The sequence below is a fragment of the Trichomycterus rosablanca genome, chromosome 12, assembly GCF_030014385.1.
Source record: "Trichomycterus rosablanca isolate fTriRos1 chromosome 12, fTriRos1.hap1, whole genome shotgun sequence".
Lineage (NCBI taxonomy): Eukaryota > Metazoa > Chordata > Actinopteri > Siluriformes > Trichomycteridae > Trichomycterus > Trichomycterus rosablanca.
This window is the reverse complement of record NC_085999.1, coordinates 33,005,376-33,016,496: the sequence shown is the minus strand read 5'-3', so window position 1 is coordinate 33,016,496 and position 11,121 is coordinate 33,005,376. Positions and strand designations below refer to the sequence as shown.

The 11,121-nt window shown below is 37.0% G+C and overlaps 1 protein-coding gene across 1 annotated transcript; it reads right to left on the bottom strand.

Moving 5' to 3' along the window:
* Positions 1-213: 213 nt before the first annotated feature.
* Positions 214-10,386, bottom strand: tmem30c (transmembrane protein 30C). Its single transcript, XM_063005955.1, has 7 exons — positions 10,128-10,386; positions 9,022-9,138; positions 7,283-7,390; positions 6,938-7,028; positions 3,346-3,489; positions 3,038-3,250; positions 214-2,322 (listed from the first exon to the last, which is right to left on the bottom strand). The coding sequence occupies exons 1-7, from the start codon at positions 10,329-10,331 to the stop codon at positions 2,135-2,137; spliced, it is 1,065 nt and encodes a 354-aa protein (XP_062862025.1). The 5' UTR covers positions 10,332-10,386; the 3' UTR covers positions 214-2,134.
* Between the last annotated feature and the right edge of the window lie 735 nt (positions 10,387-11,121).

Here is an 11,121-nt window from a genome sequence, read left to right as displayed (position 1 = left end):
GTTTGTAACAATTTGTACAGCCTTGTTATAAGAACATATGGTTATTTAATGCAACTAAAAGATAATTCAGGTAGTGTGGATTCTGCACAGCTGTTCAGTCATCCTGTGTAACCTAGGTTTAAACTAGCAAGGAATAAACCATCAGGTAACTGCTTGGTTAGGTTTGACCCTAACCTTGGGCAAAAACTGTAAACTCACCACACTTGGAAGATGTTCACTGAAGTTTTTACTTCATAGCAAATAAACAAAATCACAGAAATGACACAATTATTTTTTGTTTTATGGCTGAACATTCTGCATACCTCAGACAAATTAAATATAATTCTTTTAAATAACAGCATTTTTTTTTCAGATCAAGCATAAGAAAAAAATAATTAAATCCCTGTAGAAAGCTGTAGAATCATAAACAATAGAACATTTAGAACTTTGTTGCTTCTCCTCTGGCTTTTATGATGGCCTGAATTCTTTGAGGCATGGACTTTCACTAATGAAAAACAGTAATCTACACCAAGCTGGTTCTAACTTTCTTGAATAGCTGTTGACAGATCAGCTTTGTCATGGACCAACTTTTTTTTTTATTTCCACCATAAATTTTCAATCAGATTCAGATCTGGACTTTGTTGGCCATGCCACTGAGTTAATACGCCCTCCCTGCAGAAAAGCTTTAAGGCTTTTGGAAAAGATTGTAGGATATGTGAAAGTATACAAGCCATGTTTATGCAAACTTTTAATAAATAATAAATAATTACACAAAGTTTAATAATTCGAGTATGATTATCAGTTTATTTGGGTTATAAACTATGACAAAATCTGCTGGGTTGAAAAAATATAAATAAACAGCACATGTAATTTAGTTTTCTCACTGAGTTAGTCAGGATTTTGTAAAAGCCATTTCAAGGGATTTATGCCAGCCTGATTTAGCAATTCCACAACCATATTGATGTGTTGCTGGTACATCCTGTGATCCTCCTGACATGTGACTTTTTCCAAACTTTCCTATTGTAGGTTTGAATCTCAGCAGTGCTGCACACAGACATAATTGGATGAGAAAGGAAGGGGGGGGGGGTTCCCGGTGGAAGCGGACCCACTGCAACCCTGACCAGGATTAAGCGGTTGATGAAAGAAACTAAAGTATTTACAAAAATGAATAGGGTAAAATGATCTCACCTGTGTTCTAAATCAAATTGAATACCAGACTGTCCAAACGTTTTTGCAATTAGGTTTGAACAGTCCAATGCAAACAAACACACTTGTGTTTAAAACTGAATCTTACACAATATTAATGAAAGCAGCTGTCAGCATGTGATTAAACCAGAACATTTAATTATTTTAAATACAGTACAGTGATACAGCATTAAGTTCCCACAGGCCCAGCAAAAGGAACGTTCCTTTCTTTTCTGAGACCTTATCTGGCTTATTGAGTTCATGTTTCAGCTGACCTCTGCTGGAGAGAAGTAGAAATTAAAGCCATAATTCAGCTTTAAGCTTCAAGGCTTTTTGCTCTTTGGCAAAATGCATCATGATCAGCCTGAAAATGACGTCACCAAACCTAGTTTTATCAATGGAAAGATCACATAGAGGTCACTTTATTTTAATACCATTTGTTTTGAAATGGGAAGTCCAACAAGATGATCAGATGTCCAAATACTTTTAGCCATATAGTGTACACTACTTTACCGATTTATTATATAAGTAAACATCTGCAGTAAAAGAAAAATTTATAATTATATTCCAAAAATAAATACCCTAACCTGTGAGTTCTTTTTTTTTTTGTTACAGACTGAACAAATCAAAATGAGGTAAAACACATTCCTATCTGGTCCTAAAGAATGATACAAGACTATCTAAAACTCTGGCAGCTTGTGATTTTAAGCAGTAAAACTGGGTGGAGTGTGGGACTTTTGTGAGTCTTTAACAAGTCTTATGTTTTGATCGAACTATTTCAAGAATTCTGTTATGTACAAATCTCCAGATGTTTTAACCTTACCTACAGTATAAAGGTGTATTTTTTTTCTTCAAAATTAACTGACGTTACCTTTAATGTAATTTGCATCCCAGAGTCATACAGAAATGATTTTAACACTCTATTATTCACCATGACTTTGCATCCTTTTGCTTCAGTGCTCCAGTTCTCTTACTCTTCCATGTTCTTACCATATCGACCCACCTTCACATACACCACAGTAAGAACAATGGATGCAATAAAGATTAGCCCACCACTGACCAGGTAAGCAATGGGCAAGAACGGGTTGTGTCCACCGAACCAGGTCACTGTAGAAATCACCACTTCCTTTCTGCCCTTGAAGTACTGAACAGGATAATCTGGTGGTCAAATGTTAAGAATCTTGCTGTTTTTTAAATCCACAATTAAATATCACTTCCTTTATGTAATCCCTCAGCATCAGCACAGTGTTCCTTAGTTTTGCACATGAGTTATTATACTAATTTGCCAGCAATTAAAGTATATAGCGTATACCCAGTGGGGACTGATCAAACTGCATGCCTAAATAAATTATATGCTTTTCTCTAACTGCCTTAAATTGCAAGTTAAGTTTATATGAACTTGCTTGTTTGGTTTCTGACACTGAAAGTTGTTATCTACATAGCTGACAGCAAAAAGTATGTTGCTTAGCTACAAACACTGGTAGCTGCTGATGCTCTTTGCTCTTAGCAATATGCAAATAAAGTTTAAATGTTTTATATTTGTATCTTTTTATGATATACACACAATTTAAAATGTTACCACTGGGCAAGTTTGTGATGATTTAGATCATGATATGCGCAATACTAAACTGTCTTGTTAGCTGAGTTAGCCTAGTGAATCTGGTATAAAATTATAGGTGTGGGGTAAAATTTGGCTCTAGTGGTTACAAAGTGAAAAAAACTGCAAACTGCAAATTGTGTTTTCCCTGACAACCATTGTAACATAAACTACTTCCTGTACCAGCACCCAGATCCCTAAAACATGTTAAAACAGTTAATGATGTTTCACTTTAAAATAAAATGTATTGGCTTTGTCGGTGTATAGTAAGGATACTGTAGTTGATCTGGACACTGTAGTTTCCAGCAGACAGGCCATGTGAGAAGGGAGTGTGGGCACGGTTCAAAATGCCGTAGAGCTTTTTAAAGTTTGGGAAGGCTGCCTCTCTCATCCACACGATCAGATCATCATTTATGAAGCCTTTGTTGTTGGGATCAATAAAGTCCAGTTCATATACTGGTCGTTGCCAGAACAATGGCTGGGCAGTACCTAAAACCACATAAAGAAAGTATGATGACAATATTTGACAATATTTGTGTGTGTGTGTGTGTGTGACGGCTAGTAAGTAATGTGAGCTCACACACCTTCAAAGGCCTGCTGGAGTGTTGTGTTTATCTTGGGGTTGTGGAACTTGACGTTTTTGTCTGTGTACCAGGTGATGCCCTTCCTGATGAGTGGAACAAGCTCCTGAGCACCATCAGTTGGATGATACACCACGGTAAACGAATCTTAAATCCAAAACAAACAAGTGAGCAAAACTTTTAGTGATCTAATATCTGGATAACTTTACAGACTTCAGAGAAATTGCCACCTTTGGCAAAAATTTTACCATAAATAAATAAATCATGAGGTTGGGGGTAATTGGCTTAATCTCACACTAAATCTCACACTATATTTTTTAGATAAAACATGTCACATTGTCTTTAGAAGAATTATTAAGGATACAAAAACAACCAAGTCCAGTTTACTTTTTTGAGTTTACTTAAGAGTATAGAAACTCTTCAGCAGTTACATGACTCATGTATTACTGAGGGTAGGGCCACAGGTGCTTGTGCCCCAGTTGTGGCCCCTGAAGTGCCCCTGTAATGTCACTTTTTGTCTCACAGAACAACATTAGCTGAATTTTAAAAGATTTGCTAACGTCTTATTTATCTGAATTCATTTCAAACGCGTTTATTCCGTTATAACGGCTGCAGCGCGCGCGCCTACACACACACACACACACACACACACACACACACACACACACACACAGAGTGCCACCAGGTCAGCGTGACTGACCAACAACACGGTTTTTACCAACCACTTAAACTTCTTGGTAAGTAACGACTTAACACGTTATCTAACATTTGACTGAACGATTCCCTGCTGTGGCTGAACTTGGTCTGTTACATTACTAGTTAGCTAGCATCACTATGCCCTCATTATTATACTGATGTATTGTTTTGTATTTGGACATAAATGGACAGAAATGTTAAATTACTTTATTTAGCTGTGTGTGTTGTTGGTCAGTTTTTTTGCCCAGACTGAACCTAATGAGGTTTTAATCAACTATTTACAAAGTTTATTACACGAGGCTTGAGAGCCAACAGCAAACATATGAAACATATGACTGATTAAATATGTATAAAACTCATTGAATTGCCCTCTGGCCCCTGATTTAGAAAAATTCTGAACCTGCCACTGCCTGGGAAAACAATGGGAGATTAATGAGCATTAAATCCTGGTGGGGTCAGTAGATGTGAATTAGTTTAGAAAATTGTGATTGTTTTGAGAAGAGCAATATATAATGTGTCTGGGTTGGGGAGTTGTGATGTTATAGCTTTTTTAAGTCATCTGTGTTACGAGGAAGTAAGAGTAATCCCCATTATAACTCTGAATAAGGTATTTTTTTATTATTTCACTTGGAAATTAAAATTAAACCAAAATGCATTTGTTAATTGTATTTATTTATATTAGAGGAAAATATGTCCATCTTATTATACTCATGTGTTGTGTTGTCTTTGGACATAAATGGACAGAAATGTTAAATTACTTTATTTAGCTGTGTGTGTTGTTGGTCCGTTTTTCTGCCCAGACTTTTTGCTTGAACCTAATGCTTTAATCAACTATTTAAAAAGTTTATTACACAAGGCTTTAAAGCCAACAGCAAACATATGAAAAATATGACTGGTTGAATATGTATAAAGCTTACTGAATCCAGAATTACACATATAACATAAAATGTAGGACATTTCTTTGGCCCCTCTGTGTCGAGTATAGCCCTTTGTGGCCCCTGATTTTGCCTGGCAGCAATGAGAGCGTTTGAGTCACCTTGTGGTTTTGAACATTGAATCTTGGCGCTTAGAGTCAATAGATATGAATGCATTTGTGAAATGGTTTAGGAGCAACCATAGGACCATCAAATTGTGATTGTTTTGAGAAGAGCAATATATATTGTGTTTGGGTTTTACTCAAAGTTTAGAGTTGTGATGTTTTGGCTGCCTGGCAGTAGTGGAGCTTAAACCAGCAATCTTTCGATTACTAGTCCAGTACCTTACCCGCTAGGCTACAACTGCCCTTAATTAAGATTGGAGGAAAATATGTCCATCTTATTATACTCATGTGTTGCATTGTGTTTAGACATAAATGGACAGTAAAGTGAAATGACTTTATTCAGCTGTGTGTTGTCGGCCAGATTTTCTGCCCAGACTTTTTGCTTGAACTTAATGAAGCTTTAATCAACTATTTAGAAATTATATTAACTGTAAGAAAGTCATGTTTATCACACAAGGCTGTAGAGCCAGCAGCAAACAAGGTACTACTAGTTAAATATGTATAAAGCTAATTGAACAAAGAATTACACTTGAATGTGTGACATGTCTCTGTGTTGTGTTTGGGCTCCCGATTTAATAAAAAAAATCCTAGATCTGTCCCTGACCCCAAACGCGTCCCAAAAGCCAGTTCTATCCACAAACACCAGAACTTTAACTAAAACAAGGTTTTATGTAATAGAATTTTTTTTTTGCCATGGACGCAATGGAAAATCCTGTTTTTGGTTAAACTCGTTCTTGCTTATAAAGCCGTTTAGATTTTTTGCTCCCAAGCATGATTGCAGTAACAGCGTAAGACATTCATTTCTTTTTGCTTTTCTTTTTCTTGCTTGCTTGCTTACAGACTGTAAGTGTTGGCAGGAAGTGTCACTATGCTTGCCAGCAGGATAGTGAGAAGTGTACCAGCTATGGTTTTACTCAATATAACCCAATCTAATTATAAATGATTTAATAAACAAAATGAGTGTGATGTTTCGCAGTTGACTGGAGACCTAAATTCAATGTTTTTTTTAATGCATTAAGTATTCTCCCAATCTAGTCGCATCCAATATCCAGATCGTATTTCCCCTCTACTGCTACAGTCCTCCACTCCTGACCGAGGGGAGCCGTGACTAAAACACACCCTGACACGTGTGCAGTAGCCGATCGCTGAACAAAAAGTGTTCGTATAGAAATCCGTATCGTACATGGAGAGTCACAGAAAAGTTGGGACATGTAAAATACTTAAAAAATTACAAATCTTTAATTTGTTCATTTTCATTAACCTTTATTTAACTGACACAAGTACAAAGGAAAGATTTATGATGCTTTTACTGATCAACTTGATTGTTTTTGTAATCACATTTAGAATTTAGTGCCTGCAACACCTAAAAGAATTGGGACAGAGGCGTGTTCCATCACCTTTCCTATTAATGAGACTTTTTAATCATTTTGTAACTGATGATATTAATTGTTGCAGTTTTGCAAGTGGAATTTTTGCCCATTCTTGCTTGATACAAGACTAAACAGTCATACCTGATGATACCCTCACCTGTAAACAATTCTCTTGCATAGCGTTTACTATTTTCACTCTTATTTTGCACCTGTCTCAACTTTTCTGGAGTGTGTTGGAGGCATAAAATTCTAAATTTGTTCACATTTGTAAAATGTAATCAAGCTGGTCAGCCAGTACATTAAAGTCATTTCTTTGTACTTTTTTGTTAAATAAAGGTTTAAGAGAATTAACACAGAACAATCACAGATTCATTTTACGAAATGTTCCAACTACTGAAATGGGGTTTTTAAATATGTCATTCTATCTTTATACCAGTATAATGTCATGTTCATAATGTGATGTATATATGTTGTGTGAAACGAGTCTCACCGTTGAACATGCTATTTGCCACCGCACCACAGGGAGCGATAGGCACACTGTGCTCGTTGTAATCGAACGGCTCGCAGTACGAACTGGGGGACTGCAGGAGACATGACAAAAGAATGAGTCTCATTACTGGCATTAATGAAGCCTACTCAAAACACAGAACAGTGATGATGAAAGGCATGAGTGCTCCCATATGGATTCAGACTCAGGGAGTTACCTGAAAAATCGAACTAATAAGAAAAAGTGTCCTTATCAAAGCACATTTCATGACAGAAAGAAAAAAAGCAGCGGGAAAAGGAGAGACAGTGGTAAACAGAGACAGCGGGACGATGCGAGACAGAGAAGCACCTTCAGTCTTTTCTTCCTCCCAACCAGCTGGGCATCGTCGCGGGAGTCCATGTACCTGCGCAGGTTCTGATGGAAATTAATCAGGCCGTAGTAGAAAAAAACGTCCCCCTGAGAGAAAAGACACATCAGCTCATGGTTTCATTCTCGATCTGACAGGTGTTCAAATCAACAACAAGCAAAACAAGACTGTAGAGCAGCCAAAAACCTGGAGCTTTGTCTTTCAGCCAAATGACTTTATTGATAGTTGATGAATGGTCTGGGAGTTTGTAACTGTTGCTGTGGAATTTAGAAGCTTAACATAGGCATCATTAAAGCCATTACATACATTATTAAAGATGTTAAACTGGTGATTTGTAAGCGTGGGTTTAAAGCAAAAGTAACAAAGCTTTGCAAAAGTGAAACCTTTTGTTCTGCCTTATTTGCTGGCATTTGTTAAAAAAAAAAAAAAAAACAAGTACAAAAAACTTTGATTTGAACCTCGGTGGCACACTGGTGCAGTGGGTAGTGCTGTCCTCTTACAGCAAGAAGGGCCTGGGGTTAATTCCTCCCCAGTCAGCTGATTTTAATTATTACATTATTTCTTAAAACATTTTTGCTCTACATATTTTACAGGGATGTTACTTACCCATAATAACAAAGTTTAGTTGTTTAGTAACAAAGTTTTAATGGAAACAGTTTTTTTTAAACAATTCATTTAAAATATAAAACTGAGGTGTCTTATTCACACAAGTTTTATACCCTTTATTTATTCAACGCTTTTTGGTCCCATTATCTCATCTTATTTGCTATCATTTATCAGGGGAAAATAGAAATATGTTTAAATTCAGTTTTTTCTGTAAACTATTTTTAGGTCAGTTTCCAAATATCAGCTATAATGCTCTGTCAGACAGATTTGTTGTCTGGATGGAGTGTACTAAATATCAAAGAACAAAATCAAAAGAATAATTCTAATCCAGGCATTGACATTTATACATGTGCTTATTTTGTGCAATCAGTAAAGGTTCTGCACGGACGTACGAGCTGTTTTTTTGCAATCAACCCAAAGAAAAGGTCTGTAGGTGTGTTGATCCTGCCAAATCTTTTAAAAGATGTAAACACTCAAGTCAGTACTACAGAAAATGTACATCTTTAAGTGACTGTCTATTTTGCTTTGTTTAGACCCAGAGGAAATTTTCCTTTATCATCTATATTTCCCCTGTTGGTAATCTAAGAAAAAAAACATTTTTAGGGTCACTGAATTGTCAATATAAAATAAATTTGATGAAATGTCTGCATATATTACCCCTGAGGGTGTAAGTAGCTGAATCTTTTCACAAATAAATACGTCTAGATGAGATTTAATATGTAAGAAAGACAACTACATTAAAGTACATAAAGAGACCTGCTAGCGTTTTACTTTGCATTGATGCAAGATGCTGTTTTCATTAATACGTCTTTCAGCAGCATTAAAGTTTGGTTACACTTCATTTGAGCTGCGATTGTGACAATGACATACAAATGTCTTAAATCTGCCATGACCGGTGACATATGTGATTGAATAGTTGTAACAGCTAATGTCAGGTATTAGTGTTGTTTGTAGATTTATAATATGTGATGTTCTGACAGCTTATGTTACATGCTAAGAGGCTGTCATAATAATTAACAGTACAATACCCGCATTTTTATATCACTGTTATGACTGAGCGTTTGAGTAAACTGTTACCCAGGGGTTTGTCTCGCTGGCCGTAACCAGCACATACCAGGAAAGTCTTTGGGAGGTTGAAGTTGACGACACATTCGCATACTGTCTTGGCGTTGGTGGGATCCTTGCGCATCTCAAGGCAATGATCACATGATCCAGCTTCTGTGTAGTCAACCTAGCAGTAGTGAAATAATTTTAAGCAACATTTTTATTAGTATTTTTGCTTGGGTGTGGCTTTTTTGAAGGCAAAATAAAAAAAACATTTGCAAATATTGATTAATATCTTAATGTTCGATTACAACGGATCTCATTCTGAACTTGTATCTCATTCTAGGAGCAACACATTGTGCTTGCATTGTAAACAGTGGAGTGACAAATTAAAGGAAATAATAAGCACTACCACAGGTTGCCAGATGAACTTTTGAACATTTGAGTCATTTAGCAGATGCTTTTATCCGAAACGACTTACAATTATCACTGAATAAAATTCAAGTAATTTACATTTACATTTACATTTTCAGCATTTAGCAGACGCTTTTATCCAAAGCGACTTACACAGTAAGCGGAACACGATGAGCAATTGAGGGTTAAGGGCCTTGCTCAGGGACCCAACAGTGGCAACTTGGTGGTGGCGGGGGTTCGAACCGGCAACCTTCTGTTTACTAGTCCAGTACCTTAACCACCGAGCTATCACTGGCCCTATAATTGAGGGTTAAGGGCCTTGCTCAGGGGCCCAACAGTAGGAACTTGGGGATGGTGGGGCTTTAACTGACAGCCTCATGATTACTAATCCAGTACATTAACCACTGAGCTAAGAGTTATGCCTTGGCAAAGTTTTTTAAGTCTCTGGAACAGTAAGGAAGGAGCATCATTCTTCTGATGTTTTTTTTTTTCATCAGTCAGTTGTTGATGATGGTGGTGTTTTATCCTTCCAGAACATCATACCATTATTCAGATAGCTGAATCTTTGAGGTAGCTAGCTCTTCTAGGCGGACAGTGACCCAAAACGTGTCAATTTTAGCCTGATGTAACCATTCCACAACCAGTGTAAGCTTTCGAATTTTTTCCCAACCATCCAGTCACAGAAAAAGATCAGTTGCAGAAATCATTCAAATGTAAAGTCTGTACACACACACACACACAGTGATATAGAGAAGCGCTCACCTTCAGCTGGTTTGTGCTCTGTACTGTAATGAGGAGCCAGACTCCGAGCAGCACACATACGAGGGAGAGGCAGTAGAAGATAGGCAGCACGGTTTGAGGTGTCAGGGACGGAGACCAGGCTGGCAGCCTCTGCTGTTTGAAGGCTGAATTATCAGGCCTCCGGGCAAAAGGACCTGAATTTACCGGTTCCTTAGCTTTAGCCATTCAAAATGCTAATATAAAAGTATGCAAACCAAATTCTGCTCTTCCTTTATTTCTGGTTTCTCCCAGCAGTCCATGCGAGTGTGAACCTTGGAACAACTTGGTTATTTATTAACCACAGGCACACCTGTCCTTTTATTCTGTTTCATTTGCATTTAGCAGACTCAACTTAAAGGCTTATTACAGTGCAAACAATTGAGGGTTTAGGGCCTTGCTTAGAGGCCTAACAGTGGCAACTTAATGGTGATGTGGCTTGAACCAGCAACTTTATGATTACTAGTCCAGTACCTGAACCAATGAGCTACCACTGCCTTTACTTCACTTCATGCCAGGCGTTTGCTAATGGTATTGTACCTTCCAGTCTTTACAGTTGGAATGTTGAAAACTATTTTTGCTCTTGTATGCATTACATGGTCAAATGTATGTGGACATCTCAACATCACATTCATTTTAATTCAAAACCATGTGTATTAATCTGGTGTTGATTACCATTTACTACTATTAAGAGTCTTCATTCTTATTAAAAGGTTTTTTTTTATTAAAAACATTACTGCAGTAACTGTATTAGCCAGATCTGGTAATGATGTGGTTAAGTATATAAATTCTTTCACACCAAACTTGAATACTTAGTATGACATTCATCCAATTTTTTCAGATACCTCCTATACTTAATTCATGTTTGTAATCCCTTGCTTTTTTGCCATACTTGGGCACTGCCATGCTAAAATGGAGACAAACAGCCTTGTCCAAACTGTTACCACAAAGTAAAAAAAACCACACACACACACACACG

What these genes read in the sequence shown, in the direction of transcription:
- tmem30c (XM_063005955.1), bottom strand. Translation starts at nt 10,331, where the DNA reads ATGGCTAAAGCTAAGGAACCGGTAAATTCAGGTCCTTTTGCCCGGAGG. An exon ending in GGCAAATAGCATGTTCAACG is followed by an intron (nt 3,490 to 6,937) that starts GTGAGACTCGTT and finishes TTTGGATTTAAG; the next exon opens with ATTCGTTTACCGTGGTGTAT. An exon ending in CAGTGTCCAGATCAACTACA is followed by an intron (nt 2,323 to 3,037) that starts GTATCCTTACTA and finishes TTTGACCACCAG; the next exon opens with ATTATCCTGTTCAGTACTTC.